The 22,113-nt window shown below is 51.7% G+C and overlaps 5 protein-coding genes across 5 annotated transcripts; 2 read left to right on the top strand and 3 right to left on the bottom strand.

Moving 5' to 3' along the window:
• Window positions 1-72: 72 nt before the first annotated feature.
• On the bottom strand, window positions 73-2,284 carry rfeD (putative transcription factor RfeD). Its single transcript, XM_025642208.1, has 5 exons — window positions 2,049-2,284; window positions 1,667-1,835; window positions 1,460-1,611; window positions 969-1,373; window positions 73-919 (listed from the first exon to the last, which is right to left on the bottom strand). The coding sequence occupies exons 1-5, from the start codon at window positions 2,169-2,171 to the stop codon at window positions 254-256; spliced, it is 1,515 nt and encodes a 504-aa protein (XP_025500971.1). The 5' UTR covers window positions 2,172-2,284; the 3' UTR covers window positions 73-253.
• A 4,135-nt stretch (window positions 2,285-6,419) lies between these two features.
• Window positions 6,420-6,917, bottom strand: BO66DRAFT_393946 (uncharacterized protein). Its single transcript, XM_025647870.1, has 2 exons — window positions 6,679-6,917; window positions 6,420-6,620 (listed from the first exon to the last, which is right to left on the bottom strand). Exons 1-2 carry the CDS (start codon window positions 6,785-6,787, stop codon window positions 6,457-6,459), a joined length of 273 nt encoding a protein of 90 aa, XP_025500972.1. The 5' UTR covers window positions 6,788-6,917; the 3' UTR covers window positions 6,420-6,456.
• Window positions 6,918-8,385: 1,468 nt separating this feature from the next.
• On the top strand, window positions 8,386-9,916 carry BO66DRAFT_404055 (salicylate hydroxylase; the record flags this gene model as incomplete). Its single annotated transcript, XM_025648913.1, has 3 exons — window positions 8,386-9,078; window positions 9,169-9,375; window positions 9,476-9,916. The coding sequence occupies 3 exons, from the start codon at window positions 8,386-8,388 to the stop codon at window positions 9,914-9,916; spliced, it is 1,341 nt and encodes a 446-aa protein (XP_025500973.1).
• A 283-nt stretch (window positions 9,917-10,199) lies between these two features.
• On the bottom strand, window positions 10,200-13,075 carry BO66DRAFT_473592 (uncharacterized protein). The gene is made up of 6 exons (XM_025653067.1): window positions 12,465-13,075; window positions 11,637-12,407; window positions 11,230-11,552; window positions 10,963-11,172; window positions 10,724-10,909; window positions 10,200-10,665 (listed from the first exon to the last, which is right to left on the bottom strand). Exons 1-6 carry the CDS (start codon window positions 12,971-12,973, stop codon window positions 10,619-10,621), a joined length of 2,046 nt encoding a protein of 681 aa, XP_025500974.1. The 5' UTR covers window positions 12,974-13,075; the 3' UTR covers window positions 10,200-10,618.
• A 514-nt stretch (window positions 13,076-13,589) lies between these two features.
• Window positions 13,590-16,083, top strand: BO66DRAFT_355246 (inorganic phosphate transporter). Its single transcript, XM_025644845.1, has 7 exons — window positions 13,590-13,936; window positions 13,999-14,109; window positions 14,156-14,502; window positions 14,567-15,465; window positions 15,513-15,535; window positions 15,622-15,791; window positions 15,839-16,083. The coding sequence occupies exons 1-7, from the start codon at window positions 13,865-13,867 to the stop codon at window positions 16,014-16,016; spliced, it is 1,800 nt and encodes a 599-aa protein (XP_025500975.1). The 5' UTR covers window positions 13,590-13,864; the 3' UTR covers window positions 16,017-16,083.
• The last annotated feature ends 6,030 nt before the right edge of the window (window positions 16,084-22,113 follow it).

The raw sequence follows: 22,113 nt of genomic DNA on the forward strand, positions 1-22,113 counted from the left end.
TCCTGGGAGCAGCCGTGAGGTGGATCATTGGCCAGGCCGTTCCTTGGCTGGGGAAGTATATTTTCAGCAGTTCAAGGGCAATTCATGTAGTCGTTGACCGCATGCAGGGTCATTCTTGTGCCTTGATAGTCATGTCATTGTACCGTAATATGAGTTTCAACGAACCCTCAAAAAGCCATTATTCGTAACATCCGTAAAACATAAAGCTGTCAAAAGAGCGCAAGCTGCGGCGCCGATTCGAATCATGAAGAGGTTACCTAAAATCAAGTTGGAAGGCTTTCCATTTGCCTCCGACCGTGCGACATCGAGGACAGCCGCGGGTGTGGTTAGGATAGCTGGTCGGCCCATGCGACATGGCGCTGCCCGGGCTGGACGTCACATTCCGGAAGGACGCAGGGGGACTGCTGATGAACATCCCAACACACTCCCGGCAGACTCCGCAAATACATTCCGTGCAGGCATAGCATTCGCTCAATGCCCAAGGCCGCTTACAGCTAGCACAGTAGATCTGAATCTCTTTACTACGGTAAGAGGCCGGGGTGGGATTGGAGAACCGATGGTGCTGCCGTTGCGACGCCGACGGGAACATATTCAACACTGGGCTGGAATCCGAATTGATCGAAGGCGCAAGGTGACTGGAGAAGGAATGATTCTTGCCCGACGTCGACGAAGCCGAGTCAATTGACGACTCGATGGACGGAAATGGCTCCAAGTCACTGTCGCGGTTGCGATCAAACGGAGGCGGGGTCATGGACTTGTGCATGGGCGACGCGAAGGGGTGGGGGAAGGGCCGGTAGGGTGCAGGTGGGGGTAGTCCAGTGGGGGTTTGGAATGCAGGGGGTAGCGAAGAGCGGTTGCTGCCCGCAGGAGCCGAGGTGATATTGGAGATGAGCGGGGGCATCGTAGGCGACCGGCCGACCTAGTAGGTGTGAGAAAGGTAACCTGAGAGAATCCCAAACCCGACTTACATCAGACTGGTGTTCGTCGTCTGCTTCTGTGGCAGAGGTAGCTGCCTCGATGAGGTCCTCCCAACGCTTGCCCTGCGCCCAGGCTGCAGTTTGTGGCTCGGCAGAGAGCGCCTTGCGATCTCCTAGACTCGGACGTCGTCCATATTCCTTCGATTTAGTGCGCTCGTATTTCGGCTTGCGTGCCCCAGAGATCGACGACTTGCGAGACCGAGGCAGCTTGTCTCTGCGTTGGATTGGAGGCAACGTTGAAGAGCGCCCGGGCGGCGAGTGGGTCAGAATGGAAGGCAAAAGCTCTCGAGGGCGAGCCGCGGGGAACGGAGGCAATGACTCTTGTTTGAAATGCTCGCGCAGTGACGGCAATTCGACGGAGCGGATCCGGTCCCGGTCATTGTCCGATTGGGTTTCCTGAGGCGGACCAGTCAATGTCTGATTTTTCGCAACCGCTTTTTCTCCCTGCTTAATCCGGCAAACGAGCAGTCTGTATAGCATACCATGTCTGTGTCCCAGTCAGATGCTAAGCGGTTGTGGTGCAATTGAGCCAAGGCGACGGCTGCGGTAGCGGTAGCCGGATGGGCTTCATCGATACCCCGCGGGGTTGCGGGGGAGCCAGCATCGGCAACATAAATGTCGCGATCAGCCAGATCTACTTCCCAGTCAGCTGCTGAGTATCCCCAATGTACCCAAGGATATCAACCAACCATTGCGTCGTCGAGAAGGAGCGGGTTTCGGGGGGGACAGGTGAGCACGCTGGTCTGGTGGGGTTGTGACCATCAAGATAAAGCTCTCCTCGGTAGCCGGGAGCTTCGGAATGTAATGGTTGGGGTGAGCACGGCGAATGTGCTCCTGCATGGAGCGATAGCGTTTTTCCTGTGCGAAGAATAACCGGTTAGGTGCGGCCATAGCAGTCTTCATTTATCCCAGCTCGTCCCTGTTACTCGAACTTCGCAGCAGCTGCCCCTCCTCAGTTTGCATGGCGCTTGCTGCCCACTGCATGAAAAAAAGTGGGGCCCCGATCGGCGGGGAGAGCGAGGAAGCATGGCGACGAAGAACACAAAGAGCTGGACGAATGGGAAAACTCACCCCCAGGCATCTCTTGCGACAATTGGAACCATCATTGTTTTTCAGAGGGCAAACCACTTCGTTGTTGGCGTCAGTGACGGAGAACGAACTGGTTAAAGATGATCGGGGCGGCATGGTCTGCATGGATCCGTTTCGGGCGGCGGCGGCGTGGGGTGGGTTGGTCGGAAGGGGAGAATCAAGCACCAGCACACACCAGGCAAGGCACACAGGCTGTGATTTTCAGGGCAATGTCAATTCAATCTGGAAGATCTCCGCAAGGCGACATAAGTTGCTGCGACCAAAGAATAACACCAGCAGATTGTTCGCAGAAGAAGCTCGAGCAAGTCTAGTCAACTGGAGAGGCGAAACGGGATGATGGAAGAAAGAGAACAACGGAGGGCGGCGAAAGAAAGAAAAAAGAGTATTGCAACAGTATGAGTAATGGCCAAGCGGACGCCCTGCTAGACTACCACTTGATCTAGCTTCTATTTCCAAGACCAGTAAGTAGCACTGATAACTGGAGCAACGGAGAATGGGGGTAGAAACTGATGCAATCAATCTCTCATAGAGCAGCAGCAGCAGCAAGAAGAAGAAGGAAATGATGGAAAAAGCAGTAGCAGTAGTAGTAGTAGTAGTAATAGGCAAGCAGGTAAGGTAGTAAGTATTGGAAGCAGCACTAACAAGCAGTGGCAGTGGAGGGGGGAGAAAGTCAAGGAGCTTCACTTATCCACTAGGCCGAAAGCAGGCTAGTGGCACACAATCTGGACAATTGACAGGCAAAGGATTGGGGGAGAGCAAATATCCACTTTAAGCAAAAGGAGAAAGAGTCCAAAAAAGAAATTGGAAAAAAGAAGTAGAAAAAAAGAAAACGAAAATTGAGAAGGAAAGGCGAAAAAAGTGGAAACGGAGGGTATTGCAGTGGTACAGTCAGTAATCATACGTACAGTAAGTAATAAAAAGCTAAATTGAACAGGCGAAACAGCTGGCAAATGCTTTGCTAGCTACTAGGTAGCTACCTAGTTACCTAGCTAGCAGAGCAAAGCAGTGCTTGCAATGGGCGCAATGCTGGTTTCTCCGACCGCGTGGCTCACAGAGCGCTTGTGTTCGCCGAGAGGGTGGTTGTCCAGGATTAATGAACAATCCAGAAAACCCACGGAGCCGGCGATAAGTGGAACAAAGAAGGTTCCCTTTCGGTGGATTTGTTGTCAAACCCTCGATAAAGGTGGGATAAGCGTCTCACAAATGCTCAGTCCGTGGCACGATAAGCATTCGAGTTCCGGACCGGGGGAAGGATAATCATAAGAAAGAAAGAGAAATAAGAGAAGGAGAAATCCAGAAGAGAAAGAGAGAGGTGAAAGAGAACTCAGAAGAAATCATTCATATACTAGTCACTACCTGATGTGTTGTTTCTGAATTATGTCTAGCTTATAGCAAACCAAGACACATCCATACTCCATAGAAAGCTGCTGCTGCTGCTGCTGCTGCTGGGCGAGGTTTAAAGTGGGAACTACGATAAAAAAGCTCCAGCTGGATAAGCAGGAAGCTTCCTTCCTCATACTACGGTAGCAGCTCGGCGGCATCACTTCTCCTATAGTAGTCTGACTAGCTGACTGGAATCTCATCCGAGCAATCCCCTGATGAGGCATTAATCTTGTTTCATTATTATCGTCCTGGTAATGCCGGTCGTACAGCATGTGCCAACAACGATCCTGGTACTGAGTACTATGTATTACGATTTCCTCCCCGTCCGAGACTAGCTGGACGCCAGAGGGTATCTGATGCCGATAGCGCCTATCGATAAGTGTTGCTGTCGCAGCTAAGCTAAATGTGGGACAGCGCGATATCCGCACGCACGACATGGATGGATGGGGGAAAGACGGGGAGGATGAAGTTTCTGTCTCTCATGTCGCGAAAATTACCAGTTTCGAGCTGGGATGCTCGATCCGAAGTTTCGACCTTCTCCTTAACTATTGTTTTTTTTTTTTTTTTGCTACTGTAGCGGCAAACAAAGAGGAGCAGTTGTTCTTTGATAAGTATGAGCCGAGTCGAGTCGAGTCGAGCCGGGAAGGCCTTTACCTGCCTGATAGTGTATGTGTGGTGATGTGACACTTAGACTTTTCTTGTAGCTCAGCCTCGGTCTTCGTGACCATTACCTGACCGTACCGGAGCTCAAGGATGAGCGGCAGGAACCCCTCTGAATGGCCTCTGCCGTTCCGATTCTGCCCATTTTCAAGCATTGGCAGTTGGCACCAGACATATACTTCATATGTTCAGGTGAGTCGCAGAAGCACTAACTCACCAGTCGTGATCCGTGCGATCCAGCCCCAATGTTTTTACTTTCTCCTTTTACAGTTTTGAAGCGAAGAGATTATTGAAGAGCCATGACTTTGTCCAGCTGGTCTAAAAATTCCACCAGCCATCGTCGGTCGACGGCCCGGTTACTTGGAACGGGTCGAGCGGAAACCAGCATACGGTACGGTACAGAACAGTAATCGCCGACCAGCAATTCGGGAATGCCGGTGGAACCCCCCCTCCTCACATTCTTGGGGTTTACGACAGCTGCTGCATAACCCAGCTCAGCTCTGGACCACTGGGCAAAGAGCGTAACTCGGGATTCTGGAACCACGGGGGAAAGAGAGAGTAATCTTATCGAGGTCACCAACCACGGATAAGGTATCTAGTCGACATTCCATGGGGGTAGGGGTTACAGAAGATTCCCTCTGACTTCCACGGAGAACTCCCGTTCAAGTCAAGTGTAGTCAGAGGTAACCCTACAGTACAGGGTACTAGGTAGTTCCTTAGTAGCAGTATGTACTACTAGGTGGTAGTTAGGTGTACTAAAAGGAAAAGCACCGCGTGGTTGGGTAAAGGATCAAATGGTGAACCGATAGGCTAAAAAAGGCCATGTGCTGCAACCTTAGCCTGGAGTACTTTTACCCCTCCCCTCGCAGGCTGAATCAATCCAATCAATCACATCTCCCCTCCTTCTTTCATCCTAGGTAAGTTCCCCTCTCTCCCCCTCCATGGCCCTCCCACACACATCCATTATCCATTCCTTCCAGGCTTCCGCTCTTTCCCCCCCAACACTAAAACCAGCTTACCACCCACACCCCCCTTCCCCCTCCCCGAAGCTCCCCAGGGGAGGGTAATCTAGTAAGGTGAGCTTCCCATGCACCTCAACCCAGAAGCTCACCCAGCTACGAGCTTTGTCTGGTAGCTGCCTAAGACCGAAACGGTTTAAGACGAGACAAAAGATGTAGGTAGTGGCAAACCCAGTTTAGCTCGAACGCCACTCCAGTTCCTTATTCCCGTCTCAGTGGGGCTCTCGAAACGGTACCTTAGCCCAGTGAAAAAAAAAAGAGAGAAACAAACACAAGCAAAAGATGAAGGATGAAAAATTTTCGTTCTTCTCGAAACACAAAATGGCCACCACTTCTGGCTGATCCCATGGATGCAGGGGGTTGTTGCCCCCCCTGGGCTTTTGGGGGAGGATAACGTGAGCAACTACGTGGAAAGGTCCGAAATGTGTCCCTCCTCGGAAAAACATATACATACATACAGGGTAGGACTTATGAGTACTTCCTTCCACGTACGCTATACATGTTCAGTACTTGTGCTTGTGCACAATTGACTACGGTCAAGGGACAAGTTCAACGGCCGAGAAAAGTAGCGGTCCCCCCGGCTTCCTCCCTTTGGACTCACACTAAACTATCGCAATCTGCCTCGGTGGAAGTGGAGGTTGGGAATACATGCCCAATTCGTCATTTAAGCGAAAAAAAAAACGGGTTTAACTGTGTATTTCCCGTGTCGGTTCGCTGGGTGCGACGGAGCTACTGGTGCTACTGCTACAGGAATCATTGGAAGAGTGCATAGACACCCAGGAGTACACATAAAAACAGGTCTTGTCCTTCAGTTGATCCCTGAATGGCCTTCCTGGTTCTGTTGTTCGGTCTTGCCTTAGTCCGATACTGTGGACAGTTGACACAGGCGGGTAATCAATTCTTCCATCATTAAGAAATGGAACATGAGGAGATGATAGTATGAGGGGTAGGGGGCTTGCTTAGCTTGGACATAGTCGGTCGGAGTAAGACCTTGATCGATGTGGCAGGCCGTCTAGTCACGATTCGGGAGCTCAGAAGCATACGACACCTAATCTTATATATACTACCAGTATGTAGCAGTATTTGTCGTCGTTGTCGTTGATGTTAGCTATGCTCTATTAGCAGCACAGCCTACACGTAGGAATTTGCAAGCAGATCCATCCTCCTCGGTTCACACCGACATCACCATCTACACTTGTGTTGTATTGCGATAGGAAGAGCTATTCTTGGAAAAGCAATGCAATTGTCAGCCCGCACAAAAAGCATTGGGTGAGGGGCGCACTGATCGCCGCTAAAACGAGAGCACTACCGAGCTTCAAAGGGTAAGGTTAAGGATTACGTGGGACTGGCAAGGCAGCTGGTTCTGGTTTGCGTCGCATGGGCGGTCGGATGAGGTTCTGCTGGACCCCCCCCGATCCTTGCATGCTTGCAGAGAACGCAGCGAATGCGAATTCAGGAGTTGTGTGCAGGATGATACTCCCTCGCAGGAAATCTATGCGTCACTACCAGTCAGCAAAAGACGAGCAAGTACTCCGTACCGAGTACTGTACCTCCAGCGAGCAACCTGCATGGTGGCGTCGAAATATCCCACGGTGCTGACCTTCTCGAACTGGAAGAAAGACACAGAGACAACTGCAGGCACTGCAGGGCAGGTCGCATCTGGTCAGTTGCCTCTCCGGGCAAGGTGCAGGTAAGAAAAGCAGCATGATTGGCAGGGCAATTTGATGGGGAAAACCTGGCTGGTATCCAATGGAAAGGCAGGATTTCAGGGAACTTTCAATCAGAAGACTTTTTTTCCCGTCCACTGACTCTCGGGCGAATGCGATAGTTAAGGTAACTACTACGGAGTACACAGTAAAGTCTGGGCAGTCATTGATTAAATCGGGTTGATTGATTTGGAGTTCCCCCACTTCGGCTGGGCTGCGCAGCCTGTTGGTTAAGTTGCCGTACCGGCACTCTTGCTTAGCCGTACTGTAGTAGTAAGCACACACACTGTGTGAAGCGGTCACGAGCCAAAAAAGAACTGGAACGGAAAGGATGCCATCCATGGGCTTGGCGGCCTTAAGGCTCGCTACACACCGTGTGGTTTGAGTCTTGGCCATGGGGAGCTGTGTGTCAATCCGGGGTATGCTCGTGTACGTATTGGATCATAGTGAGCTCCCTCCCAACCTCCTTGCCTGCCTGTCTTGTCTCAAATCTCACCACATGATAGTTGTGTCTTAGTACGTACTGTACGGACAGCTTCACTGTAGAGTATCATGTCCAATTTCGGCTGTCGGCAATGCACTCAACTGTTACACAACAGAGGTCGGGACTTATACCCAGTATATCGCAAGTCTATGAGCAATGAGCCCATGCAACCTACGCATCGGGAGATTTCAAACAGAGAATGCAGCCTCCGATAGATAGTACGATTGCCCGTTTCCCCAGTCCCGAAGTCCCGATGACGTCGATATCCGAGAACACGCTTGGTGTGCGGGACAACTGCCGCACGGCAGCGCTGCATCCCGTGAAGTGTCAACTATTAACGGCTCTTTTCAACGACGCGCATCCGAATGATCCCTGCCTTCAGCACGTCTGAACGGGAACTGTCAACTGGCTGTAAATCATTCCGTGTTGGTTATAAGGGCTCATAAGGGCTCATAAGGGCTCAAATATACACATAGCACAATCAGCAAGTCTTTCGGATGCGGAAATCCCCCGGAAACGTCGGCTTAGTCCCCGCTCAAGGAGGTCAGGGCACACTTTTGTGCGGTCATCATGTCCGCATCCTCCAATACTCTACATGTTGTATCTCGACATGTTAATCTGCGGCCAACGGTCTGGACTACCATAACGGTTCCTGCTAATCACCCCTCTCAGCCCCTTAGCCTCATATCTGAGCATCGGCTAGGCAGTGTAGGTGCCGTCTAACCGTGTCCGAAGGTTCCACGGGGATCATCCGATGGGGCTCGAGGCCCCAGAACTCTGGAACCGACCGTCGCTGGGTCTGATCCGACCGAACCTCCACGCTTCACCCACGATGACATCGTTGGTTTGGGGGAGGTGGTGGGTTAGTAGCCAACTTGGCCTGATAGATAAAAAGGCCCGTTCGTAGTCCCAACCCAAGACACCAAGTCAATCGCATCCAAACACTTCTCAGTCCCTGTGTCAACGCTACGAAACTGAATCGCCCGCCCTATTCACCCAACAACAGCAACCGCACCAACAAACCACTGTTTCACCACCACTCCCAACCCACAGACCCAACGACCCCAATGTCGACCCCCAAGAAAAACTTCCACGTCGCCATTGTCGGCGGCGGCATCGCCGGCGTGACCCTGGCCATCGCGCTGCACCACCGCAACATCTCCGTGACCATCTACGAGCAAGCGCACGCCTTCTCCGAAGTCGGCGCGGGGGTCTCGTTCAGCCCAAACGCGGTGCAGGCGATGAAGTTCTGCCACGACGGCATCTACAGCGCCTTCGAGAAGGTGTGCACGCGCAACCTGTGGCCGTCCAAGCAGAAGGTCTGGTTCGACTACCTGGACGGCTACAACTACAGCAAGGGCGCGGACGAGACGGGCGCCGACCAGCGCCGCCAGGACATCGAGTTCACCATCTCCAACAGCCTGGGCCAGAACGGCGTGCACCGCGCGCACTTTTTGGATGAGCTGATCAAGCTCGTGCCGCAGGAGATCTGCCGCTTCAAGCGCCGGCTGGAGGACATCCACGAGCGCCTCCGCGACGGCAAGCTCATCCTCAAGTTCGCAGACGGGTCCGAGGAAGAGGCCGACGTGGTCATCGGCTGCGATGGCATCAAGTCCCAGGTGCGCCAGATCATCGTCGGCGCCGACCATCCGTCCGCGAAGCCCTCGTACACGCACAAGTACGCCTATCGCGGGTTGGTGCCGATGGAGAAGGCGGTCGAGGCCATTGGGGAGGAGCTGGCTTCGAATTCGTGTATGCATGTGAGTTGTCCTAGATGCCTTGGACTATCCATGTCGTCTCCAAGTGCTTTCTGTTCTTGAAGTCTCGCGAATGCTGACATAGAATGATAGATGGGCCCCGGCGGCCACATGCTCACCTTCCCCGTCAACGGCGGCAAGACGCTCAACATCGTCGCCTTCCACACCAACCCCGCCGACTGGGCCGAGTACCCCCAACTCACCCGGCAGGGCACCCGCGAAGAGGCCCTGAAGGACTTCGAAGGCTTCGGCCCGAACGTGATCAACCTGCTCAAGCTGACTGAATCCGATCTCAGCGTGGTGCGTACCCACACCCTCCCCCTTTACCCCTAGTCCTACAACTCATCCCTATTCCCCATCAACCCCCTTAAACATAAAACCAGCGCTAACACCAAAAAAGTGGGCCATCTTCGACCTAAACGACCACCCCGTCCCAACCTTCCACAAAGGCCGGGTCGTGATCTCCGGCGACGCCGCCCACGCGACCTCGCCGCACCACGGCGCGGGCGCCGGCTTCTGCATCGAGGACACCGCCGTGCTGGCGACGCTGCTGCAGGACGAGCGCGTGCGCACCCACGCCGACCTGGCGGCGGCGTTCGCCGCCTTCGACGCCAGCCGCCGCGAGCGGTCGCAGTGGCTGGTGCGCAGCTCGCGGTTCATCGGGGACTGCTACGAGTGGCGGGCCGAGGGCGTGGGGCGGGACTTCCAGAAGATTGAGGAGGAGATCAATCGCCGGAATGGGGTGATTGCGAATGTGGATGTCGCGAAAATGGTGGACGAGGCGCAGCAGGAGTTGGGAAGGCGGTTGGCCGTGGCTGGCGGGAGTAAGGCTTCTTTGTAGGGGGGTCTGGGGGTGTATGGAATGATATCAATGTATATAGGTACAGTAGTAATGTAGATAGTTGCGATTTGTGGCTTTGAGCTTTTGTTAATTTCTATAATGTTTATGCATAGCGGCTGTTTGTGAAGATGTAGAATTACTTCTTACTTCTAGTGTGACATCAGTCTGGATTGAATTATCAAGAATGCTATAAATAAAAGTGATGTCTTGTTCTGTGCGTAATTAATTTGTTGTCTGAAACCAACTATGATCAATGTCTATGTTGATACTATGTGAAGTGCTTCCCCAGACAACATCAAGCCACCTGATGCTGTCTCAATTCCTCTTCCTCTCACTCATTGGCTTCCCCGCATTCAACTGCCGGGCGCTATCCGACATTTGTCCCGTTTGCCCTGTTTGATCTGTTTGCCGTCCTTTCGGAAGCGGTCAACAACGGCAAGAGAAGGGCGCATCCGATGGGGCGGGGGATTTCCCCTCATCGACTCCCCAACTTCCGAAAGCTTGTTTCACTCCGATCCCTCGAATTTGAGGGGAAATATGGGGCTGTTTGACTCGTTCATTCCACAGAAGAGAGAGCGTGGCCTCGTGTGGGCGGGCTGGCTCTGAGCTCCGATGATTGCATCGGAATCCAGTTGTATATTTGAGGACCCTACAATCTAACGTGGTTGGTCGTTCTTGCTCACGGGCTGCTCCCACCCGACCTCAACCAGCTTCGGTGCCTTTGATCACCCGGAGAAATGCGCCACAGTCTGAAAAGCGTATCAGCAGGCGCTCATCTACCTCGTTCCACAATGCATTGAAGCCAACCTTTCTCATTAAAGAATTCCAGCTCGAGACATTTGGTGCGTTGAGCGGACCCTAACGTGGAGGCCGAATGCTTAGACTCGTGCGAGAGGACACTGGTCGCGCTGTCCATGGAGCCGCGCCGCGAGATGCCTTGAAATGCGAATTTGACCTGCTTCGACTTGGCGACAGGCGCTCCAAGATCGCTCACTGAAACGTATCAGCCGGCTTCAGACAGTCACGCATCACTCTTGTTGACATACTGGGTATGTCCATGAACCTCGCTCGCCGGGAAGTGCCCGGAAAAGAAGCGAAGTACAGCAGCGACAGGCCCTTTGAAATTGGATCTTCAAGTATCCGGATTGCTTCTGCCGAGTTGGAGTGGCAGTCTGTCGCATTGATGGATATCTTTCGCACGTCGATACAGGCAATGACCTTCCGGCGGAGGAGAACTTCTTGAAAGGACTCAAAGTCTGTGAAGGTTAGTCTAGGTGCCTGATCAACCCTTAGCTCGTTCAGAATGACTGTACCACTCATGTCCTGGAGTTGATACATTGGGGAGATGTGGTACCGCGTGGTTGTATGGTGGTCTTCGATCTTTGTCTTGTGCGAGCCTTGAAACCAGACTCCGATCTGGGCTGTAGTGACTCGTTGGCTGGGAACGTAAGGGATCATGGAACTCTTGACCGTGGATGATCCGCGGATGACTGTCTGAGTGACCCTGACTCCGTCTTGGACATCAACTGCTTCGATCGCCTCAGGCTCGTTTGTTTGTGTGTTGAAGCAAGCAACGACGTTACACATGAGGGGACGGTGTAGCGCACGGTTTGGGACGTTTGGGTCAAGAAATTCTCTACAATGGAAGAACGTTAGTCAGAGACTGTTTGGGTCTGGAGAAAGCGAGAAGGAGGCAGAGCAGATTGACGCGGGCACGTACAGTCGCACCGGATGGCTTGTCAATGAAATCCTTCTGTCGGGTATCAGCATAGAAACCACCGACTGAGGAGACCCAATGGTCAGATCAGACTCTGTGGACCTCTGACGAGATATAGGTCCTGATGTGCGGTCATCCGGAGAAGGCGACTTCTTCGGACTTAATGGGTGAGACAGTCCTGGCGAGTGAAGCCCCAAATCATGAGCGTCCGTATTGAAGGCGTGAACGAGTTGAAAGTCAAGCCATTGTCGGAACTGTTCCCATTCCTCGGCCGTGTCGTTGATGGTGTGGCGTGATTTTGGTGAGACTTGATCTTTTTGATAAAGATCATGATTGGGCACAAGATCGTGTCCGTATCCCACCATCCCCAAAGCATCGCGCACATCGTCGCTCACTTGATGAAGGAAGCGCGATATAGCTGCGACATCGAGTGCATTGCTATCGTCACTATTGACCGTATGCGGAAGCCCACCAGATCGGGACCGTTGTGCGAGACCATGGGTGTCGTAAGTGTCGAGCCTCCTAGTGAGATTGCCTAGTCGCTCAGATATGTCCCGGATGCGATCTAGAACCCTTTGATACTTTTGACTATCCACCTGGATGAGCACGTCGTCGTTCTCGGGTATCGCACTCAGCATATGCTCCGACTCCAGCAGAGCTCGCCTCAGTCTGTTCCTACGGTGATTCGGGTCATGAGCGTCAAAGGCATTGGTCTCCATCGAACTGTCGAGCATGCATCGCTTCAAAAGTAAAGAAATCTGTGATGTCATGGTTCTTTCAAGCATTAGCATGCTATGTCATGACTGCACTCCATCCAGGGAAAAGACGTACTTGATGGACTTCAGCATCTCGAGATTCTCCAATTGATTATTCTCCGTTGCCTTCATGAACCCGAACGTCGCATCTCGCGTTTCCTGACTTGATTTCAAAGTCGCAATTTTCAGACATCTCTCGAGCTTTCGTCGGAGCCTTTCCGCTTCGTCACGCTCTAGTGGCCAGGTAACCTTCTCGAATAGGATGGTTGCTTTGGTGCCGAAGCTGCTACGCCGACCCTTCAAGGCATTTTCACCCTGCGTCAATTGCCGATGCTTATGTACGAACCCTGCGCATTCGTCAATCGTCTGGTTGTAGAAGGCCCCCAAATCTCGTTCGCCCTTGATGGTCGGCTGCTTTGTCTTTTGAATCTGCTCCAATAACCCTTTTATGGCCCCGAATTCTTGCCGAAATGAGTTAAAGTCGGCAGAAGCACTTGCGGGTCCTTCTTTGACATTTTTGTAGATGGTCCAGACAGTAGTAACGGCTGTCATGACATCTCCAAGACCTATCTGGGGAAAGCTCATTGCTTGTTCCCTGTCCTAGAATGTGTTCTCCAGAACAAGAGGTGCTTTGTTGTTGACGGTTTGGAATGTACAATCAAGCAGAAGGGAAGCGGAGCAGAATGGATATGTGTCTGCAGGATCGATCGCCGCATCCTGGCGCTGGCAAGTCACAAGGGACTTTGAAATGCTACGAGGCTGAGCTACCATGGGAGGAGTAAAGTGCCTTCGCTTCTGTCTGGTCAGGCCACAGCTTGTCGCCGAGGGCAAATGAGCTTCATAGGGGGTGTGCGAACATGACTGCGCCCCACTACCTGGCCTAGGATTGAGACAATATCGTCTTCAGAGCCCTGACTCTTATCGCCTCAACCACATGGTAGGTACCCTGAGCTTTCGATTGTGGATACCTTCATCGGGCAAGCTCTCGTGGTGGCGGTGCACGAGCCCCTTAGCACCGGTCTAGTTTCTCCTTCTAGACCAATCGAGGAGCTTTGGTCAGAAACGTGCTGAGATGAGTCGATCAATTCGATATGACGTACAGACATACCACTATATTCTGGCTTCCAACACGAACCCGGATGATAGCCCCCGGGGTTACTTTTCATCTCGTCTTTTCTTGTCTGCTTGGGTTCAAGTAGTGGCACCAGTGTCTTGTGAGACAGCAAGAAATATGGCCCATCAGCATCAGCGGCTACCGCCCCCTTGTCAGCCTTGCGACCTTGCAGCCTCGCAATCATCGTATACCTATAATTGCAGGGACTGATCTGCGTTGATATTAATTCCGACTGAAAGAAACAAGTCCGCAGTCTAGAAATAGGCCATTCTATTCCAGCCTCTCAACTCGGTTCGTACAGAGGCACTACTTCAGAATTAGACCAATCAGACTTTGAGCTCCTGCCAGTCTAATCGATTGCTATGGGTCTTTTTCCCCAGGTCAAACTGTACCTGAATCCGTGGGGAAACTACGAAGACTTCAGACACCATGCTGTAGTTATAACCCTCCTCTCGTCATTCAACGGGCGTTGAGTACTTTGCTGACTCGCCTATAGCCGGCCCAAAGACATGATTTTATTATCAGTCGTTTAGAGAATGCGAGGAAAAGAGAATGGCTGTGGGTTATTGTAGTGGCTGGTACCGGCTTCTTCGCAGATGCATACTGTGTAAGTGACTTGAATATCAAGCACACATCCGTGACTGACCTTATAGATCTTTTCGGTCAACATGGTCACTCCGATGCTTAGTGCAGTTTACTGGAACGACATCAAGCTCAAGTCTAACACTTTACACAACTATCAAGTTGCCCTCGCCATTGCCACCTTGGGGGGTGCGCTGGTAGGTCAGATCCTGTTTGGCATCGCCGCTGACATCTGGGGTCGCCGTAAGATGTATGGATGGGAACTCATCATTCTCATATTCAGCACTCTCGGTATGTCAATGGCATCGTCTGGGAAGGATGATTCCATGTCCATGATCGGAGTTCTGCTCTTCTGGAGATTCTTCATGGGCGTGGGGGTGGGAGCTGACTATCCATTGTCAGCCGTGATCTGCTCAGAGTATGACCCTGTTGTTCTTCTTGTGTGCAGTATGTTGCTCAAGACAGTTCTCATGGTGTTCCAGGCTTGCTCCGACACGCATAAGAGGTCGCATGCTGGCAGTTGTGTTTCTTTGCCAGTCTCTTGGAGAGGCGGCAGCTGCCGTCGTGGCACTCATCGCCGTAGCTGGCTTCCGAAACAGCCTCCCAGATGATCCCAACAGTCTGAAGTGTACGGGCTCCTGCGTCCACGACCTGGACAAGATATGGAGGTATATTGTCGGCTTGGGCGCAGTTCCGGCATTTGTCGCGATTTGGTTCCGGATGACCATCATTGAATCTCCACGATACACTGCCGATGTGATGAACAATAGCCTGCAGGCTGCCGCCGATGTCTCCCAGTTCTATCGGTCAACAGATCTATCAGCCACATCGGTGTCCAGCCTGGGAGGGGATTCGATCTCTCTCACACAGACCCGTACACGCGAAGATCGCACTATCTCGCCGGCCGTCTCCCGCGATTCTGGCTCTGGAGCCAATGAGAATGGCACAAACTCCCGTGTAAGTATGTGGAAGAATTTTGGAATGTTTCTCAAACAGAATCACAACCTCCGCACTCTGATCGCGACTTCTCTGTGCTGGTTCTGCCTCGATCTGCCGTTCTATGGCCTGGGCTTGATGAATGCGGAGATCATCAATACCATCTGGTATGGGCAGGCCATTCAGCCAGCGGGCGTCTACCAGTATCTTTTGCGCGTGTCATACCAAAGCATTGTGGTCGTCTCATCTGGTGCCATTGTCGGCAGCGCAATCGCTGTCATGACGGTCGACCGCATTGGCCGGCGCAATCTGCAGCTCTTGGGCTTTGGCTGGTTGTTCATCCTAAACGTGATCATCGGTGCGGCCTTTCGGTATCTCAGCGAGCATGGCGATGCATCGGCTCTTGTCGTGCTCTATGTGCTGACGCAAATCTTTTTCAATTTTGGTAGGTTCATACGCTGCCTTAGAAAGAGCTGGCTAATGCCGAACTAGGACCGAACACTACGACTTATATTGTATGTTACACACATTGTTATTCTGTTGGCTCCGACAAGAGTTGCTCGTTGTTAACATCATTAAAATCACCTCTGACATCCTGCAGGTTCCCGCGGAACTCTTCCCCACTCGCTTCCGCTGCACCTGCCATGGTATCTCGGCTGCATCCGGTAAACTGGGATCCATCCTAGCCCAGTGTTTCCTGGGTTATGTGGACTTTGGAAACGGTGCAAACTGGCGACACGTGCCAGATTGGCTGGGTTATGCGCTTCTGTGGTAAGCCCATCGGATTGCGTCTCGGTCAAGGTCTGACATGCTTCTAGCCTGTCTTTCTTCATGCTGATGGGCCTCATTGTCACTCTTTGGATACCAGAGACACGGGATTCGAGCGGGAATAATAAGTCTTTGGAACGAATCGCCGCGGAGATGGAGTTCAAGAAGGAGTGTGATCGGGATATTGAGACCAATGGGTTGCAAAGGCCGGTTACTGACGGTTCTTGAGGTTTGAATCGCTTTATATGGCCCCTGTTTGCTGCGATACCAATGTATTCCTGACCTTGCTTATGGCCCTATTTTTGAGCAGTGACGAAGGCTCATCCAGGTGCTACACTCATTTAATGCTGCGCTTGAATTCACCAGCAAAGAAGATTCAATTTTCTTGATGGCGAGTTGCCGGTCACTGTATTCTAGTAGCCTTTCTGAAAGACTTATTCACTTTCCTTTTGGTAAGCAAGTTCTAGATGATTCACCTACTGCGTGCAGCCTGCAGAGCTAAGCTATTGACTCACTTTCATTGAATGTGAATTAACCGATTGTTGAAAACCATTAACTCTCCGACTGGCTGCCCATTCCCCAGAGGTGGTCTGGCTCCTTCCTCCACTATTTAAATCTCCTTCCACTCCCTCTTCCTCTTCCTCTTCCTCTTCCTCCTCTTTCCATCCACCAACCCACCTTCCTCCATCACTCCATCTCTTACATCTCTCATCCTTTCCCTTCCTTATCCTCCACCACCCTTCCATCTATCAAGCCATCATCCTGATTATCTTATATGATGCTTATCATCCTCATGTGTCTCATCCACTCGGTATACTGTTCAATACATGGAATGCCGCCAGACAGAATGGGTCCGTTCCTCAAGCAGACAGCCATCTGGCCTATACTGAGTGCGCGCTTTGCAGCCTTGAACGAGAGACTCAGGCCATTTTCTAATAGTCTTTGGTGTTGGATCACTGGGAAGAAGTCCCTCAACCCGGCCACTTCGCCTGTGACGGGCGAGGTGTTATCACTGGGTTCGTTGCAGATCAAACGCCCATGGCAAATCTTTTGAGCAGTCTGCTTGCCAGAGGCTCCCAGAACATCTTGCAGGATGAGGACCGATCTCATCCTAAGGAGCAACTGCGATGCCCACGCAGAGTGAAGTCCTTTGCACAGAGATGCAACAGCTCTTGCTGTGAGACCAAATCTCCTCCCGCCCTACCAGAAGCTCGAATATTTCGACTAGCTCCATGAGGACCTTGAAAGGCAGGTTCAGCCACCAGTGTATTGACTCCTTGACCGTGCGAGGCTATACCGACACTATCACTTTGGCGTTCTTGATTTTCAGTCTATTTCTGCATCCCTCCTGTTATCACCCCGTTATCAGTCCGACTCTTCAGGATGCCCGATTTCTCTTTGATCTCCAAGGCAGTGGACTAAAACTCTCGCTGTCCGTGTTGCAGACACAGCATCTTATCCGAAGGATAGGTGACCTGATCACACGGCTTGCACTTCCCTTTGGACTTCATTGGCTGTTCGACTTTCCAGACGTTGAAGATGCCGTCTCTTGTCATGGTACCACTGACATCTGGTCCACATCACTGAGGTGGTATGCTACCTCTACGCGGATGCTGTGAGGCATGAAGCAGCCTCGAATGTCCTAGACGCCTGCACTGAAATCCTCGATCTGGTGCTTGAAATTATTCCCGTCCACCTTCCTCAACTGCGGTGCTACTTTCAGCATACCAGAGCGTTCACAACATTATCTCGGGATCCTCAATCCTCAATACTTAAGAAGCCCGAGACCTTGCGGAACACAAAGTTACAACTCTACAACTCTTCAAAAGGAGGGGGAAATAAGCAAATCAACATTGGATACAAGGCTTCCGTCCAGAGCCACCAAAGAATCCACAGGTATCGCCGTAGATGCGCCTGCCCTGCAGTATGGCAGTCCTCGGACGCTGTGGTTGGATGTCGTGCGGGTTAAAGGGGCAGTTTTGCCCTTTACCCAGTGGAACTAAGTGCGAATGAAAGGTCTCCAGTTTTTCGGGCTCCCAACGAATGCTTACCAAGAAAAGCCAGTCGATGAGGCGATCTCCGTCGCATATTATCGGACGATCTGACAATTAACCAATATTGACTTCAGGCGCGCAACAGCCTAGATCCAGACTCTTATGTATCGTGCGTTTTACAGCTAAAGCTCACCCGGCGGTGGGATTATCGACATTCTGACGCTCCTATGCTCCTTTCTTTGCCGGCGTGGTTCTCAGAGCCAATATCTTCCGGAGAGCATTGTTCTTGGATCCGCCTCGCGGCCGGAGGCTTAATCCATCTGTGACAGATGAATTCGGCAAAAAAAATGAGAAGATACTGAGAGACTGCCTGCACCTCCTGCGTTGATGAGCATTGAGATGCACCAAATCGGACACTGCGGAGCGAATGTAATGCCAATTCTCGCGGGTTACTGCTGTGCAGGACCGGCTTCTGAAGCAATACAACGCCCTTCAAGAACCGGAACATGCGATTTGGGAAGGGAAGAGTAGGCTATGATATGGTCCATGTATTTTCTCACTCTCCACTGTCGGATTTGGTCTCGGTCGAACACTCGCCTTCATGGCAAGATTCCTTATCGGCTGAAGCCAGATCTAAACGAAAACTTTGGACGCTTCAACTGAAATAAGGATTAAGCCAGACAATATCTTCGCCACTATACAAATGAGGAAAGGATGCTTCGCACGATTCGGGAACAACGTCAAACGATCGACCGTCTCGAAAATTTGGTCCGTCATATTGCAGCTATCTTCGAGATTCCTGACCCTCTCGCTACGGCACCCGTTACCGCCCCGGCGAGGGTCAAAACTCGAGCACATACGGCACGTGGAGATCTTAAGCAACGACTTGCGCAAACCGTCTTGACTCCTCGGACATCCCGTGGTCGCTTTCGGCGCCCCCTCCCTGAGGAGGAACGTGAATTGAACAGGGCCTCTAGCGCTGTTGCCGAGGCGTCTGAAGCACCTGAACCAAGTAATGCAACTCCTCTGCAAAGAGCGGAGTGGAATCTCTTGCAGGAACGAGCACGAGAAGGTTAGGGCCATCACGGTTGCGCCGCCAAGCGGAACGCCGCAGATCCAGGTAGCCCAAAGGTGGAGTGCAATTCTTACACACGTCAAACGTCTTTATAAAACACAAAACAACAGGCCGAAGAACCGCAAGAGAGAACTTGAACTTTTCCACCCTCTTCATGATCAGGATGTTCTATAGCCCTTTACAGCTACCAATGCAGGGGCCGAGCAGATCTAGGCAGGCCAAAAGCTGGATGGGCTCCGAGCCTAACAGGGGTGGGGGTGCCCTCATCTCTCGCTCGAAGTGGACCAACGCTCGGTTATAAACTCTGAAATGCTATGCTACATGCGGTGCGAAAAAAATGTCGCCATCGACATAGTCGGGTTTTGTCATTCATTGGAGGTACTTCGCCACTGCAGCATATCTCTCATAACGCGATGCATCCTGATCCGACATTCAGGTCCGGAACGTGCACGCATCTCAGGGAGCCGAGCGACCGATCGTTATCCTTAGTTTGGTGGTAATGACGGGCCTTGGCCTTTTTCTTTAAATGAGATTCAACAGATTATCGCGTTGGGCCGAGCTGGGGTCAGCATCTTACATCATCGCCAGCGTCGTCGAAATGAAGCAGTCTGTTGAAAAGCGTGCCCCGGAGAAGCAGCCCACAACCATCAAATAAGTTCTCTGGGAGAAGTGGCAGACCTGCTCACCGCGGGTGACTCAAATATAGGTCATGTCATGATTCTATGATGGAGTAGGGGGTGCTTGAGAAGCCCGCAGTAATAGATTCCGGCGCTATGACCGGTACGAGACAATGGTCGACAAAGAGTGAGACAGTGAGCGGGATCACAGCAAATCGAAACACAAGCCATCATGCTCATGATGGTGTCCGGAAGGTCGGCGAGAACCTGAAAGTCCTTGAAAGTCCGAATGTGCTGCTGTCAACATGATACTTTTATTCTTCAGGACAGGCGGCAACTGGGTCGACAAACACGATACGGAGGGCATGGTAGCTTCGCTCGACCGCGCTCCCAGGGCCTTAAGAGCAGAATAGCAATGCTAGTGCAAGCCCGAGTCATCCCGTGCGAACAGAAGATCGATAACCTGTTTCAGAACTGTCTACCAGTCCCCCGAAGATTATCAGCTGCGTTAGTGCTATTCTGACCGATTGATCGCCACGAGATAATCAAGCGGCATACTGACCCAGCAGCCTATGAGAGCAAAGATCAAGCGCCTCCAATAAAACAAAAGTCGGAGTCAGAACTACAAAGAAAGCTGCGGAGGACAATACGGATTCATACTCTATGGCTTCAAGAAAGCCCGGTTCGCCCGTACTGGGTGGTAGTATGCGTGCTTGCCTATCCCTTCCACGCCTGCCTGCTGACCTGTCTGGTATTTGCTCAGGAGACAAATCTCCAACTCCCATCTACAATCCAAGATGAGCCAGTCAACCTCCTCCCGCCAGCATGCAGCGGATGCTGCCCGTACCGCAGAAAGTCGGCGTATCATCGCGAGCCAGGTTCCCCAGCGTGAGGACCTCGATGCAATTCTCGAAGAGAACTTTCAACTGGAATTGACATGAGATCGGAACTGTCTCTACTTGAAACTGTATGGGATTAAGAAACAATAACAGTATTCTGTCAAGTGAGAGGCGGAAGAAACGCAAAGATAGCTCCTGCTCTGCAAATTTGAACCAAAGCAGACAAGAGATTGCGACACTGAATAATATTTCGGGAGTGCCCAAGACAGCTCGGCGTGATGAATAGGCCAAGTTGATTCATCCCCGAAGCTAAGCTAATGATCAGATCTCGAATCATAAGTGGTGGTGCGCATCCATTTCGTCCAGATCAACTCAATTCGGCGCATCCACCCATCGCTGGGTAATGAGTGACGGATCCAAGCTTTGACAATGAAAAGCAGCTACTAGCGAGCTCCGACTGGGCATGGCTAAACGGTAAGTACCTCATTCTGATCTAAGGAAGCCTAGTACTGATCGCGGACAGTGGTTATCTACCGGTACGCTCTGAATTAGTCAAAGACCTCATCAGTGCCTACATCCAGCAGATTCACGGATCCAAGAGATCGGAAGAGCAAGAATCGAGCGAGCCTGATGACTTGACGTACTGGATCATTCGATTCAAAGCTCGAGGTCGCACTGTCTCTGGGCTGGCCTTGGATTACAAGAGCTTCGATGCCGCACCGGCCGACCCAGTCAATTATATTTGCCAACTCGACCGTAGCTTGAAGAGCGGCAACGAAAGTCACATCGTTCTACGTGGAAATGCCCATTACAATGCTGATGAAGCTTCGGCAGAGAATCTGAATAAGAAGGCTAATTCCAATATCTACTCCTAGAGCACCCCAAACAGAACCGACCCGGCCCATGCGTGACGCTTGGGCTAAATGGGTCATCCATCACACTGGTGACCATTCTTTCCCTGCTGCCTTGATAGCTCTGATTTCGAAGCCCTTGTTCGTTCTGAAGAGATCGATGATCACGCATGGGGTATATCTCGAGCCTAGAAGCGTTGTTCCAGCTGGGTCGGACAGCCGCATGATGAAGAAGATGGCACCACGCCAAGTTGGATCAACCTGGGGTTGGGAATCAGCATCAGGTCCCTTTTACTGGATTTGCGAGAGAAAAGCGGATTATCTTGCCAGAAGCGGTCGATTCACAATGTCACAAAGTGCACCCAAGCACCGACAGGCCAGCTTCGGCCCTACGCTTGAGTACAGTGGTGACCTGTGTATGAAGAACAATCTGACGGCAATCCCGAAAACGACCCAGAAAGCGAGAACAACCACTTGCAGATGGAATGGATAGGTCACAATCGCGAGTCCGATGGAGGGATCGCCTAGCCGTGGGGCTCATCCGTTCATGCGGAACATTGTCGGTTGTCCAGTATGGTACTATCTACAACTTCCTGGAGCTCCTTCTGGGCCACGACGTATCTCTACCACCGAGCAAATCTCGCAGCTGGCAGACTCACGTCGAATCAATCGTCCTTTACTGCCAAGTTCATTATAAACGGACTATCAACAATAGATTTTCAGGGAGTAACCGGACTGCTAACTTCATGCAACAACTGCTCCAAATAGCATCCAAGCAATGGTGCTTAAAAATTCTCGGTTTGCTTTAAGGGACTGGGGATTAGGAAATCCTAACCGCCTTCCCCCAAACGGCGGAAGAATCAATTCGCTGCACCCATGATCGAACAGAGCAGAACGGCGGCGAATCAGACGGGAGCTCCTACAAATACGGGAATACACTACAACCCCG

Source organism: Aspergillus aculeatinus (assembly GCF_003184765.1).
Source record: "Aspergillus aculeatinus CBS 121060 unplaced genomic scaffold BO66scaffold_44, whole genome shotgun sequence".
NCBI classification, from domain to species: domain Eukaryota; kingdom Fungi; phylum Ascomycota; class Eurotiomycetes; order Eurotiales; family Aspergillaceae; genus Aspergillus; species Aspergillus aculeatinus.

Coding starts and splice junctions, on each gene's coding strand:
- rfeD (XM_025642208.1), bottom strand. CDS start 2,171: ATGCAGACCATGCCGCCCCGATCATCTTTAACCAGTTCGTTCTCCGTC. Junction 1,612..1,666: donor TCCTTCTCGACGACGCAATG/GTTGGTTGATAT, acceptor ACTGGGAAGTAG/ATCTGGCTGATCGCGACATT. Junction 920..968: donor ACGACGAACACCAGTCTGAT/GTAAGTCGGGTT, acceptor CACACCTACTAG/GTCGGCCGGTCGCCTACGAT.
- BO66DRAFT_355246 (XM_025644845.1), top strand. CDS start 13,865: ATGGGTCTTTTTCCCCAGGTCAAACTGTACCTGAATCCGTGGGGAAAC. Junction 13,937..13,998: donor AAGACTTCAGACACCATGCT/GTAGTTATAACC, acceptor ACTCGCCTATAG/CCGGCCCAAAGACATGATTT. Junction 14,110..14,155: donor TCTTCGCAGATGCATACTGT/GTAAGTGACTTG, acceptor CTGACCTTATAG/ATCTTTTCGGTCAACATGGT.
- BO66DRAFT_393946 (XM_025647870.1), bottom strand. CDS start 6,787: ATGCGACCTGCCCTGCAGTGCCTGCAGTTGTCTCTGTGTCTTTCTTCC. Junction 6,621..6,678: donor ATGCAGGTTGCTCGCTGGAG/GTACAGTACTCG, acceptor AGTGACGCATAG/ATTTCCTGCGAGGGAGTATC.
- BO66DRAFT_473592 (XM_025653067.1), bottom strand. CDS start 12,973: ATGAGCTTTCCCCAGATAGGTCTTGGAGATGTCATGACAGCCGTTACT. Junction 11,553..11,636: donor ACAAGCCATCCGGTGCGACT/GTACGTGCCCGC, acceptor CTTCCATTGTAG/AGAATTTCTTGACCCAAACG. Junction 10,910..10,962: donor GAGGTTCATGGACATACCCA/GTATGTCAACAA, acceptor GATACGTTTCAG/TGAGCGATCTTGGAGCGCCT.